Genomic DNA, 14,730 nt, shown 5'->3' with positions numbered 1-14,730 from the left:
CCCTTCCCCCAATTCCCCAGCACTGTTCCCATCCCCCAATTCTCCAATAAAAAAATCTTTAAAAAGAAAAAAAGAAAAAAAGAAACTTGCCTAAGGCTCTGAAAAAGCCAAGTGAAGTTAAAAAGCCATTAAAATAATTTTGAGAACAAGATTGGGAATTAGAAGCTAGAGAGAAAGTATACAGAAAACCGTTTGAGGAATAAAAGTCGTCATTATGTTGTTATGATTTTCTCTGCACATATCTTTTGGAGTCCAAACCTTTCTTAGCAAAGATTAAAAATTTCAGTTAATAATAATAATGACTATTTAACATTTTATTGAGTATTTATGTACACCAGGTACTGTACTCAGCATTCACACTAATTTTCTCACTTTGATTTACTCCAAATTGTCAAGTAGGGATAATTATTAATGCCCATCTTTCAGGTGAAGATTCAGAGGTTAAGAGGCTTATCTAGGGTAACAGTAAATGGCATTATTCCTGTTTCAGGAGGAGGTAACTGAAGCTCAGAGAAGTAAAAATGGATCAGATCGTGCAGTTAGAAAATGGTATTGCTGGGTTTTAAAACCCTCTTTGATGGACCCCCAAACCCATACTCTTTAACACTGTGCTGTGTAGCCTGAGCTCCCTAACGCCAAAGCTCTTGCTCTTCATCATTGTGCTCATCTTCTTTACAGTAAAGAGGAGGCATCACCTCAACTACAGAGCTGAAGTCAAACACCTGAGTGTAGCCGCCCTTGGCTTTGACTCACAGATACAAATGCAAACGTTTGTTGAAATACTGTTGACTGTTTACTGCCATCTAGTGGCACTTAAAACTACAGCAGGGAATCATGTGGGGGAATTAACCATAGGCTTTTAAAAAATATATAGCTAACATACAATATTATATTAGTTTCGGCTGTACATCATAGTTATTCAACATTTATATACCTAAAGAAGTGATCACCATGATAAGTCCAGCGACCATCTGACACTGCACCACGCTATCACAATGTTATTAACTACATTTCCTATGCTGTACATTCCATCCCCATGACTTATTTTATACCTGGAAATTTGAACCTCTTATTCCCTTTACCTTTTTTCCTCCCTTTAAAAAACTTTCAATTATTGTTGACATTCAAATATTATTTTCTATCATTTCAGGTGTACAGCATAGTGGCTAGATATTTATGTAATTTAAGAAGTGATCCCCCTGACTAGTACCTACCTGGCACTATACATAGGTATCATCATATTATTGACTATATTACCTATGCTTTGCTTTACATCCCCATGATATGTTGTAACTACCAATTTGTACTTCGTAATGCCTTCACCTTTTTCACCCTGCCCCCCAACGCCCTCCCATCTATCATCCTGATAAATCTAGTACCCATCTAACACCATACAGAGTTATTACAATATTATTGATTATATTCCTTATGCTATAACCTATATCCCCATGACTAGTTTGTAACAACAAATGTGTACTTCTTAATTCCTTGCCCTTTTTCACTCCCCCGCCCCCAACTCTCCTCCCTCTCATCTGGCAACCGTCAAAATGTTCTCTGTATCTATCAGTTTGTCTCTGTTTTGTTTATTTTGTTCTTTAGATTCCACATATAAGTAAAATCACATTGCATCTGTCTTCCTCTGTCTGACATATTCCACTCAGCAAAATACCCTCCAGGACCACCCATGCCACCGCAGATGGCGAGAACCCATTCCCTTCCAAAGCCGAACAACATTCCATTGTATATATATGCCACCTCTTCTTTATCCATTAATTCATTGATGGACACCCAGGCTACCTCCACATCTTGGCCAATGTAAAAAAATGTGAAATAAACATATGGATGCACACGTCCCCTTGAAGTAGCATTTTGGGTTTCTTTGGATCAACACCTGGAAGTGAGATCACTGGGGCATTCTTTGTCTTGTTATACCCTTTGTATTAAAGTCTATTTTGTCTAGTATAAGTATTGCTATCCTAGCTTTTGTTTGTTTGTTTGTTTGTTTCTATTTTCATGACATAGCTTTTCCATCCCTTTACTTGCAGTCTGTGTGTGTCTTTTGATTGATGTCTCTTGTAGGCAGCATATGTAAAGGTCTTGTTTACTTATACATTCAGCCACCTTATCTTTTGATTGGAACATTTAATCCATTTACATTGAAAGTAATTGTTGACAGAAATATAGTTATTGCCATTTTATTATTTATATTATTTATTTATTTTTCTTAAAGAAGTCTCTCTAATATTCATTGTAATACTAGTTTGGTAGTGATGAACTCCTTTAGCTTTTTCTTGTCTGGGAAGCTCTTTATCTGTCCTTTATTTTAAATGATAGCTTTGCTGGGTAGAGTAATCTTGGTTGTAGGTCCTTGCTTTTTGTCACTGAGTATTTTGTGCCAATCCCTTTTGGTGTGCAAAGTTTCTGTTGAGAAATCAGCTGACAGTCTTATGGGAGCTCCCTTGTAGGTAACTGCTCTTATCTTGTTGCTTTTAGAATTCTCTCTTTGTCTTTAACCTTTAGCATTTTAATTATGATGTGTCTTGGTGTGGGCCTGTTTGGGTTCATCTTGTTTGGGACTCTGCGTTTTCTGGGCTTATATATCTTTTCCTTCACCAAGTTAGGGAAGTTTCTGTCATTATTTCTTCAAATAGGTTTTTAATTCCTTGCTGTCTCCCTTCTTCTTCTGGTACCCCTAAGACGCAAATATTGATACACTTGATGTTGTCCCAGAGACCCCTCATTTTTTAAAAAATCTTTTTTCTTTTCACTATTCTGATTGGGTGTTTTCTGCTACCTTAAATTCTAAATTGTTGTTGATTCCCTCTAATGTATTCTTCATTTCAGTTATTGTATTATTTATTTCTTACTGGTTCTTGTTTATGTTTTCTATCTATCTCCATTTTTATGTTTCCTATCTCTTTGTTGAAGTTTTCCCTGAGATCACTGCACATCCTTATAACCAGTGTTTTGAACTCTGAGTCTGGTAGATTGCTTGTCTCCATTTTGTTTAGTTCTTTTTCTGTAGCTTTGTTCTGTTCTTTCATTTGGGACATGTTTGCCTCCCCATTTTGGCTGCTGCCCTGTGTTTGTTTCTTTGTATTAGGTAAGGCTGCTATGTCTCCCAATCTTAGTAGAGTGGTCTTATGTAATAGGTGTCCTGTGGGGCCCAGTGTCACAGTCTCTCTGGTCACCTGAACTGGGAGCTCCAAGTGTGTCCCTTGTGTGGGTTGTGTGTGCCCACTTGTTGTAGTTGAGCCTTGGTTGCTATTTGCATGTCAATGGGAGGGATCAACCCCTTGGGCTGACTGGTTGTGAGGCCTGGCTGTGACTACAGTGGAGGAGCTCCTAAGCAGGGGCTGACCCTATGGAGCAGGATTCACTTTAGCAGAGTTCTGGTGCCTGCCCACTCTGCCCTTTGGGTTGTCATCCTTGGTGGCTGGGTGATGCTCCAGCTCTATCTGAAGATGTCCACCAGGTGTGCCAGCCCCACAGACTCCTGGGAGGGGCCCCACCACAGGCCAAGTTCAGCTGTGGCTTGTACCCTGCCCAGAGTCACTTGGGATGAGCCACAAAACAATGTGCAGATAGCCACCACTGATGCTGGGCTTGGAGGTGCCTCAAGAGGCCAAGCCACACACTGAGGCTGGATGCCACTAAAGCTGGGCTTAGAGCTGCTCAGCAAGAGTTATGGGACATGCCAAAGCCAGATGCTGCTTGTTTGGGCTTTGTGATCCTTTGAGAGATTTTAGAAAAATCTGCAGAAGGAACCAAGGCAGCTGTTTTTATGGAAAAGCTACTGTAAGTGGCTTGGGTGTGCCTGAAAGTTGGGTGGGACAGGGTCTCAGGAGATCACCAGGGCAGGGTGAACAAACGGTGATAGTCAGGTTGATGGGGACTCAGCTATGGCGGCGCCCACATCTGCACACTAGGATGGTGAAGGGCTCAATATAGAAACAATGGATTCTGCCAGCACTTCTGTCTGAAAGAAAGCTGTCCCTCTGGCCCTCACCCTGAAGCCAGAGAAATTCATTCATCCCCCTATATCCCTGGTGCCTTCTCAGCTGCTGCCCTGGCAGTTGAAGCTCAGAGTGAGTGAATCCATAAGTGAACAAATCCATGTGCAGGCCTTTAAGAGAAACTCCTGGCAGAGCAACCACCCTCATCTCAGCCACAATCTTTACTGGTTTTCACAGCCAGAAGCTATAGGGACTTCTCCCCAGCACTGGAACCCTGGGCTGGGGAGACTTGTGTGGGGCAGGGACCCTCCATTCCTCCAGGGTAATCTCTACAGTTGAGATACCCCTCCTGATTTTTAAAAGTCACACGCAGGTGTGGGTCCAGCCCCTTCTGCATCTCTACCTCTCCTACCAATCTCGAGGTGGCTTCTTTTGTATATTCTTAGTTGTAGGACTTCAGTTCAGCCAGAGTTCAGGAGGTTATCAATGATGGTTGTTCTGTAGTTTAGTTTTAATTTTGATGTGATCGTGAGAGGAGGCAAGCACGTCGTTTACGTACTCCACCATCTTGACTGGAAAACAACCACAGGCTTTTAGCTAACACATCTGTGACAGAGAAATAACAGGCTATGCCAAGGGAATATAGAGAAATAAGTGATCATCACAAAACAATACTTGAAATTTTGACACTGATCAAGATATTCAGGTTGAAATAGAAACAGTCCAAAAGAAGGCAGCTTTCTAGAGGTATGAATACAGGAGTATATAACTAAGTTGTAAAAATTTCAGGTAGGTAAACATGAGTTTCTGGTCCACTTTTTGTACAATTAAAAACTGAACAATGGAGAATAGGGAGAAGGGTTTTTTAAGAATCTTAAAATAAAGTATTAGAAACATATAAAGATTATGATAATGATGGGGTTAACAACCACTACAACTACCACTAAACTAGTGCTGCATGATCACCACCACTACCATCATTTATTGAGCATTTACTATGAACCAGGTACTCTTCTCAGTGCCATATATTTATTATGTAATTTAATATTTCTAGTAACCCCATGATGTAGCACTATTATTAGCACCATTTTACAAAGAAGAAAAACAAAAGGAAGTCACTCTACATGGTAGAAATTTTAATGAACCAACATTATCCTCTTAATAATTGCTTGCCTATGGAATTCGCTAATTAGCTTGTGAAAAGATGGAAGCTTGGGGTTGAAGTCTTTTAAACTTGCAGCTGAGGGCCAGCCGAGTGGCTCAGTTGGTTAAGAGCTCGCTCAAGAGTTTGAGCTCTGAGCAACAGTGGTTTGAGTCCCTGCCCGAGCTGAGCAGTCACTGAGCTGCCAACAGGTGGCAGGATGGCTCAGCTAAAAACAAAACAAAACAAAACAAAACAAAAAAACCTTGCAGTTGATAGCTGATTAGTTTGTTTATAGTATTTAAATATTAACTCCAGCACTTACTTCTAACGCTGAGGTTCCCAGGAGGACCAAAGCTTTCTTTCCGAAATACAGAAAGAAATTACAGAGAAGTATGGCATGCTCCTCTTTACTTCCAAGAGCCAAGCTGATGCAGTGCTAAGGCAAAACAAAAGCAACAAGAACATAAATAAATAAATAAATAAATAAATAAATAAATAAATAAATAAATAGGTGAGGGAAAGAAAGCTGAGTAATGCAACTAATGCTAGGATGGCTGCAAAGCCAAAAGCTCAGGCACTAGAGCATTATTAGAAAGCGAGAACATTACCTTGGAACGTAGGAGCTTAATTTAACAATGGGGCAGTTAATGGGATACTGTGTGAGTGACCAAATAATTTACCACCCCAAATGGGACATTTTTATTTAGGATAAATATTAAACTGCCATGGGAAAACAGCGGACATATGGATTGGTATTTTGAGGAACCTCATCTGGTAGGAAATCACATAGTATTTTTGGAGGAAAGGATCCTTTTGTGAATGGTGCTACACTGTCCTGTACTAATACAGTGCTCTCAACTCAAAGAAAGGAAGAGATCTTAGTTGTAACCCAATCAGGAAGAAAGATTGAAACTTCTTTAACTCAAAGAACTGAACAGTTGGACTGGGTGTAATCAAATATATGGTGCCTAATAAAGCAGCTTTAGCAGGAGCTAAAAAGTACAGCAGAGGGGGCAGACTGGTGGCCTATGACCTAGTTCTAGCCTGTAGGTGTCTTTTGTTTGGTCCCCAGAATGTTTTTAAAAATTGGGAGATCTCATATAAAGCTCTGGGTTTCTGGCTTCTTTTGAAAAATCAAAAGACCTAACAATATATACTGGCCCAAATGTTTTTATGGCAATAATCTGTTATTGCTGAGTAGCAGCTGCAACATTTAGATGGGACATATGCTTTCCATCTCATTATAGTTCCAGAAAAGGGGCTGTGGTAGCCAGAGAGATAGAGGAGAGGAAGCTCAGAAGGTCTTGGAAGTGACTATTTACCAATCAATATGGAAGTATTTCATCGTTTTGACAACTAATATGGCTACATCAGTACATACTGGATGAACATGATAGTGAGGGATGGAGGGTAGGGAGGATGGTAAGATAGCTCCTCTGAAAGAAAAGTTTGAACAAAAGAGTGAAAGAGAGAATATGAGTAATCTTTAATGCCAGGCCAAGAAGGTTCCCCTGATTGGATTTCATAAGAGGAGAAGGTAATGGATGAGATTAGGTGATTAATATATTGAGTTCCAGATGCCTTGTATATATTATCCTTTCAAAACACAAATGACACAAATGAGGAAATTAAGGTCCAAAGAAGCTAAATAATTTATCTTAGGTCACACAGCGTTATTAAGTGGTTGAAGTAAGATTTGAATCTGGGTTTATTTGACTCCGAAGACTGTATGTAAGGTAGGAGAAAATAACTCATGTCTTGTGACAATCTAATTTGTCATATACTCATGGGCATCCCATGGCTAAAGAGTTCATGTTAATGGGAAGACATTAGCCAAGAGGAATCCCATGCCCGTAGTGACCTCTTGGTTATGGGTAGTGTTTGGAGTTGGAGGAGGGAGGACGGAGAAGGAAGTATTTGCTTGAATGGTTATTTTCATGGTTATTTTTAGTTATTTTAGAGGCTGTCTTTCAATTTTTTGCAGGATTATAATACCTCTGAACACATTCTGATTAGTTCAGAGTCCCAGAAGAGTCTAGAGCTAATGGCACCTCTTTCAGTTTTACCAGATTTGAATCACTGAATCACTGGAACCACATGCTTGTGACTCCCTTGTACTCACTAAGCAGAAAGCAGGGTAGCTGACCTATGAAATGAGCCCTGTACCCACTAAATCCAGTTCAGCTGAAATCTAGCCTCTAAAACATTCAAGGTAAGTGCCAGAACTATCAGTTCTAGATGGCAAGTGTCCCTCTCTTAGGCTCCCATCATACTAGTATTTTCCAGTTAAAAATATTTATAGAATGCTTGCTAGATTTAAAGAAGTGTACAAGTGGTACATATAAAAATAAATAAGAATCAAGTCTGCCTATTAACTCAAGGAGATTAAACTTGGGATGTATATGCACACAGTATGGGTGTCGGGTCCACATATAAGCAACTAAGTGGAATGGAAGAAGTGCTCTAATTAGGGTTGCCAGATTGGGGGAAAAACATAGGATGCCCAGTTGAATTTGATTTTTAGGTAAACAAATAATATTTTAGAATATATATATATATATATATATATATATATATATACACACACACACACAAATAGTACATGGGGCCTGTATTTTATTTGGCAATCGGCCTAAAGAGAACTCTAATCCAAGTGCTAAAAAAGAGCCTACTACACAAGCTCTTCATTCAGATGTGGGGAGACTGGGAAAAGCTTCTGTGAAGTGGTGGCATTTGCCCTAGACTTCAGGGTCTGACCAGCTCCATAGTGACAAGCCATAGCTCTTTCTGGAGATTGTCATAATACTGTACTCCTGAAATTCCTGTTGAATCAAAATATTCTGGTGAACACACAATGTGATATATAGATGATGTATTACAGAACTGTACAACTGAAATCTATGTAGCTTTACTATCAATTGTCACCCCAATAAACTTTAATTTAAAAAAATATTCAAGAGCTACTACTTATAATGTGGAGTAAAATTGTTGGTCTTTCAGAATTATTTCTATGGATTGTTAATAGAGCTGAAAATGATGTAAATAGATTATCGAATACTTTCAAATTTCATAAGGCAAAGTGCTACACATTTATAAAACAGGTTTCTTTAAAAGGTAAGCAAATGGGCTGGCCAAGTGGCTCAGTTGGTTAAGAGCTTGCTCAAGAGTGCAAGTTTTGAGCAACAGCGGTTCAAGTCCCGGCCCGAGCTGAGCTGCCGCTGAACTGCCAACAGGTGGCAGGATGGCTCAGCTAAAATAAAAAACAAGAAAAGCAAGTAAAAAATAGTATAAATTTTAATTATAAAATGTAATTTGTTACCTCTGATGTCATCCATATATCAAAATCATCATTTTCATCCAGTGTCTCAGGCATAAGAGGAATCAAAGATACAAAGTGAGCAAGGAGTTCCTAGAACATATTAACTAATGTTTATTGAGTGAATACTATATGTCCATCACCAAATACAGTGCTTTATATGCCTTATTATCACATTTGTGTATCTTACAAGCCTATGAAGTATATACTATTATTATTTTTGTTTTACAAGCTTGGAGGGCTAGGATAATTTGCCCAGGGTCACACAGCTAACAATATATGGGGTCTCTAACAGTCAGCCCAAGTTAGCCTGACTCCAGAGTGTGCCTGTTAGCCATTACATTTCATTGCAATAAATTATTAAAAATTTAAACATGATATCTTACATATATACTATAAAATATAACTGTTAAAAGTTGAAAAGAGACACTGAAGAACAGCAAAAGTTTGATTTGCTTTTAGGTTCAAAATCTATCAGAATTATTTTGTATTAATGTAAGCTTGCTATGAGCTGCTACAGCAGGAAGATACTCGGGTAGCCTGCTTTCTCAAGTAACAGAAATTATACTGTGGATTGTTCCCCCTCTAGGGCTAGAGACAAGGACTGAGGCTAAAGTAGGAAAGGAGAAAGAGATACACATAAGTAAACAATGACAACACAGAAAGTTCACTAACATTTTCATTAATTGACAACAGCCACCATTTATGTGCTCATATGACCTGTACCCTGTCATGGTTCACAGTTCTTGATAAGCAAAGAAGCCAGAATTTTATATATTTTTAAAAAGACAAATATTGTCTTTGAAATAAATCTAAGAGCACTATTATCTCCTTGGACTTTGGGTGCTCAGGAAACACAGGCAGAAAGAAACTCAGGATGGAAAAGCAGGGTGTAGCAAAGGCAATTCAAATTAGAAACTTGGATTTTAGCTTAAAGAGTTCAGCTGAGGGAGCTTTATAATAGACAAATAATATAAATATTCAGAGGAGAGCCAACTGACTCAATTAAAACCTGAATAAACAAAAGGTATAAGTGAGTTTTCATAGGTGCCCTTTAATCAAGGCTTACTTTTTTTTTTTAAAGGGAAGACTTATGTTTCTGATTTCATATTTTCCTTCCTCAAAGTGGAAAGAGCTATATCCTCTTTTGAGTCTATAATGAATAAAGCTTCATTTTACATGAGCTTAAATTTTGAATATATGTCTCTTTTGTCAGCTGGTAAACAGATATGCATTAAGCCACATAGGGATAGGGTGGGGAGTGTTATGTCGGCAATTTACACAGAAAAATACAACACAGTTTCTTCATTTCCACATACAAGAAGAAACAATCCTGGGAGAAGCAATGCTTAGGAGGACACAACTCCTTTAGGAACGTAAATGTTTATTTCGCATGGAAGTCAAAGGCACGTTTCTGTGTAATTTTTCAAAGTTCGCTAGAAAAGCTGTGAAGCCAGTATGGTCATGTGAGCTGGTGTGGCAACAGACTCTCGAGTCCAAGTGAGGAGAAATAAAGGAAGAAATATATTTTCTTTCTGGGGCTCAGGAGGATTCATTGCAACATAGATGGCTTTTCTCTCAGGAAACTGTCTTTGAAGGCAAAATAAGTTTAGTCAGAAAGTTATACGTGAAGTTAATAAAAAGTAAACAAGTTAAATATAATTTTGGAGTGACGAAAATGTTCTAAAATTTACTGTGGTGATGGTTGCACAATTCTATGAACATACTAAAAGTCATTGAATTGTACACTTTAGATAGGTGACTTATATGGTATGCAAATTATATCTCAGTGACGCTACTAAAATAAAGATGACTTACAAGTGTTGCATTAGAATCATGAAGAAATAGATCCAGGAGTTGTTGAGGTGGATTTAATGCCTTTATATATCTTGTTACTAAGATCTGTATCCCTTCATCATTAAACACAGTAGTTGTGATTCTTCGGTTGGGAAATACTGCCTTACAATTTTTTTTAAAAATCTGGGCTCTCTCCAAAACATCAATTTGATCTGAAAACTAAAACCAAGTTTAAAATATTTCAACATTGTACCATACTGTTCCCACAGGAAAACATCAAGAACTGATGCTTACTTTTGCCAGCTTTGAAATTATTATTACTGGCTTTTAAAATAGTTTACACATCTTTGGTAGTATATGTAAAAATAATTCAGTGTAAAACCTACCTTGTCTAGTCCTGGATTACAGGTAACATATGATATTTGAGGTTCAATGGTAGCAAAAATATTTAAGAAGGTGCAATCTTTTAAATTCTGCCCATTATAATCTTCTTTGGGAGACATGTAAGTCTTGCTCCAAGTATACCCCAGCAAAACTGGTGGAATATTTACTTGAAATGTTCCACTAATCTGAAAGAATATATCAATATAACCGATTCTGCATGATGAAAATAAACATCAGTCAAATACAATATAGCCCAGCTCAAGCTTCTCCACAGGAGGAAACAGGCTTACATGGGTACGTGTTGGTCCTACTAGTATGTACTTGGACAAGGATGATCAGGTTCTCCATGCTGATCTGTTCACAGGCACCCGGCACCCTGGGTCCCTATCTGATATGTACTATGCAAAGAGGGCAGGAGTAAGAGAGGGTTGACATGAGGAAACAAGCTATTGTAACCGAGTGATAAATGCTCTAAAAACAAAATCTAATTCAGGCTCAGAGAAAACGCTAAGAGGCCATGTTACGTTTTGCATTGAGTCTAAAAAGAGAAAAAAATGTAACAGCAGGAAGGACAGCCCACAGGTCCACAGGAAGAAGGAGCTTTTGTTACAACAACCCAGGTTTGTCCACCTTTGAGGCTCACATTCTTAACTACCTTTCTATCCTTGAGTCTGGCCTGAGACTGAGAAACATCTACAGGGATTTACAAATGTAGGAAGCCCTGGTACCTCCAATAACTGAAATCTCTATTGCTCTTTATTTGCAGCACTTATGTGTACAAATGCTGCCTCATGACATCTTGTGATTGCATATTATGCAGATATTTCTACTCTCCTGCCTAATATCCATTCTCTTCTCCTTTCTTACCAACAGTTTTAGGTGGCAACATGACAGCCACGTCACATAAACAAAATGTAAGAAGTCTGCCAAGATTTTCTAGTGAAGTGTCTTTTCCTGACCCAGGCGCTGCCCCTCCATGCTCCACCATGTCTGCAGCATGAATACGAGGCTGGAGGTGCAGTGAACAATTTGCAATCCTGAGGATGAAAGCCACATGATAGGGACAGTAGAGCAGAAAGACAAAAGTAGCTTAGCTTCTTGAAGATATTCATTCTTGAGCTGCTTGCTGCACTGGCATCCAGACATCTTTTTAGGTGAGATAAATAGATCCCTCACATCAGCCACTGTTAGGTTTTCTGTGGCATATGGCTAAATATGGTACTAATACACACATTAATTTCTTCAGATTCGAATGCCCTCGTTTTCTTGACAAACTCATCTTTAAGGACTTGATTTAAAAGTTATCTCCTGTGTAAATACTTCCCTGATCCTTCATTCTCCTCATTCCCCTCTTACCCATCCCCAACCCCTCTGAACAACCCCCGTTTCCCCTCCAAACCAGGAAGAGTAAGGTACTTCCAACTGTATCATTGTACCTATCTCACAACCCTATCAAAGCACTACAACATTATGAGGCTGTACTGAAATGTGAGTTTTCTCCTATAGACAGTGAACTCTATTGCAATAGAAAATTCATTTCTGAATCTTCTTTATTTGGCATAGCCCTGTAAGTAAGTAACAGAGCCCCAAATGGAGCCTAGGCTGGAGTTTTTATATTTTGTTGCTCAAGTAGGCATATTCTTGCTACATAAACCAACAGCAGAGCCCTCTGGGAGTACAACAGAGTCAGGTACTAATCATCAGTCTCACCATTAACAATAAACAACATTGAGATGCTGAAGTTCCTGGAACTCATGCTTATAAAGCAACATCATTATTCGGAACATTTGTGAATCTTGTCCTATAAAACTATTATATGCAAATATAAACATTATATTTATAGACCTAAGGCTAGCTCTCCTGTTCTTTACCATTAAACACTTTAAAAGTTTTAAGAAAAATTTGTGGGTGACTTTTGTTCTAGAGACAGCTAATACTTTCAAACATTCCAACACCCCAATGGCTCTCAAATACAAGATCACTTTAACTGACCTAACCATTTGCCAATCACAGATTCTGATTCAAAGACATCAGTAAATGTTTCTATTAGCTAGAGGTAAAAACCTAGAATAATCAGCAAAGTATCATTTTCTATTACCTCAGACTGTCGCAGAAAAGCAGAGAAAGGGAAGACAATGGATCCAAGCCAATTCTTTCTTACATATGAATGACCACTGCAGCTCCTGAAACAGTGATCCTGTTAAAATAAACAATTTTTCTATGACTTACTTTATATCATGCCATGAATAATTTCACAAACTTACAGGTAAGTATAAAAAATCATTCTCTTTTTAAAAAAATACCAAAGAGTAAATAGAAAAGATAAATTTCTCACTTTTTAACTTCTTTTAAGATAATTGACTATTTAAAGTAAAATAATGACCTGTTGTGGAGTTTATGACAGAGTTATAGCTACACTCATTTTTAATGTAATATTTTTATTATAGTAGATAATGCTCAGTGCATCAAACTTTGAAAATACACTAAAGAATATATAAAAAATAAAATGTATCTAAACTTAACCCCCAATACATCACCACCATTATCAACACCTTAAGATGTTAAATGGTAGTGAAATATGTTGAAATGATGATGACACTTTCAAAGAGGAGATTATCATCATGGATGCTTGGTCAATTAGAAAAGGAGATTTAGGGCCGGCCGAGTGGCGCGTTGCTTAAGAGCTGGCTTGGGACGCCAGAGGACCCCTCTTCTTGAGCTGGGACATCCATCTTCTCCTGCCCTCAGACATCAGAGCTCCTGGTTCCAGGTGGGGTCGGGGGAGCATGTCAGACTCTGGGACTTACACCAGCAGTCTCCCCATTTGCAAGCCCTCACACTCAGACTAAATTATACCACTGACTTTTCTGGCTCACCAGCTTGTTGATGGCATGTTGTGGCATATCTCAGCCTCGATAAGCCTGTGAGCCAAATCCTATAATAAATCTCCTCATATATTTCTGTATGTCCTGTTCATCCTGTTTCTCTGGAGAACCCTAACACAGAGATAATTAAAAGGGGAGAGGGGACATATACCATGTATGTGGATTGGAAAGATCAATATTGTAAAGATGTCAATTCTAATCAAATTGATCTATATATTCAATCGATCCTAATAAAAACCCTAGCAGGTTCTGTCTTGTTTGTGGAAATCAACAAGCTGATTCTAATATTTATATGGAAATGCAAAGAGCTAAGAATAGCCAAAGCAATCCCAAGGAACAAAAACAAAGCCGAAGGACTTAGATTTCCAGATATCAAGATTTATAACAAAGCTTTAGTAATGAAGACAGTGTGGTGTCAATGCAGTGGTAGATAAATAGACTAATAGAACAGAGAGTCCAGAAAAAATCCAAATTTATATAGTCACAAGATTTATGGCAAAGGATGCCTTTGTAGTGCAGTGGGGGAAGTAACGATTCTGTCAATAAACGTTGCTGGATCAGCTAAATATCCTTAATGGGAGAAAAATAAATCTTGACCCTCTACCTCACAGAAATACAAAAATCCATTCTAGTTGGATTTTAGCTCCAAATGTGAAAGGTAAAATATGCAGCTTTTAGAAGGAACCACGGGATAATATCTTCATGACATTAAGTAGACAAATATTTCTTAAAGAGAACCAAAAAAGCACCAGCACTGCATTGCATTACACTATGCTAAATCAAAAGTTTCTGTTCATCAAAGACATATTTAGAAAGTAAGAAAGACAAGCCAGAGTGGGAAAAATACTTATAATATGTATATCTGACAAAGTACTCATATCCAGGATATACAAAGACTGTTAATAATCAATGAAATAGACTGTATTTACTCCAGTGTAAATTCTTACTTCCATTGTCTTAGATTAAATGATCATATAGGTATGGAATTATTTCTGGCCTCTCTATTCTGTTCCATTGATCTATGTGTCTGTTTTTATGTCAATACCATGCTGTTTTGATTACTATATTCTTGTAGTACGATTTGATGTCAGATAGCATGTTACCTCCCACTTTGTTCTCATTTGTCAAGATTGTCATGGCTGGGCCAGCCAAGTGGCGCATTGGTTAAGAGCTGGCTTGGGACGCCAGAGGGCCCCAGTTCGGATCCCACATATGAGGGCCAGTGACACTGCCCTCTGCAGCTAAGAT

General features: G+C 38.3%; 1 protein-coding gene across 1 annotated transcript in view; it reads right to left on the bottom strand.

Annotated features, from left to right (window-relative positions):
- LOC109380920 (coiled-coil and C2 domain-containing protein 2A) overlaps positions 1-14,730 on the bottom strand; it is a 45,201-nt gene that overhangs the window by 10,183 nt on the left and 20,288 nt on the right. Inside the window, exons 7-9 of the mRNA XM_019639003.1 lie at positions 10,600-10,810; positions 10,235-10,432; positions 8,420-8,509 (exon numbers count right to left, since the gene is read on the bottom strand). Of these exons, the coding sequence (XP_019494548.1) occupies positions 8,420-8,509; positions 10,235-10,432; positions 10,600-10,810 (499 nt within the window). The remainder of the gene's footprint in view (positions 1-8,419; positions 8,510-10,234; positions 10,433-10,599; positions 10,811-14,730) is intronic.

The sequence above is a fragment of the Hipposideros armiger genome, unplaced genomic scaffold, assembly GCF_001890085.2.
Source record: "Hipposideros armiger isolate ML-2016 unplaced genomic scaffold, ASM189008v1 scaffold_42, whole genome shotgun sequence".
Taxonomy (NCBI): Eukaryota; Metazoa; Chordata; class Mammalia; order Chiroptera; family Hipposideridae; genus Hipposideros; species Hipposideros armiger.
The sequence above is the reverse complement of the archived record's forward strand: the minus strand, read 5'-3'. Positions and strand labels throughout refer to the sequence as shown.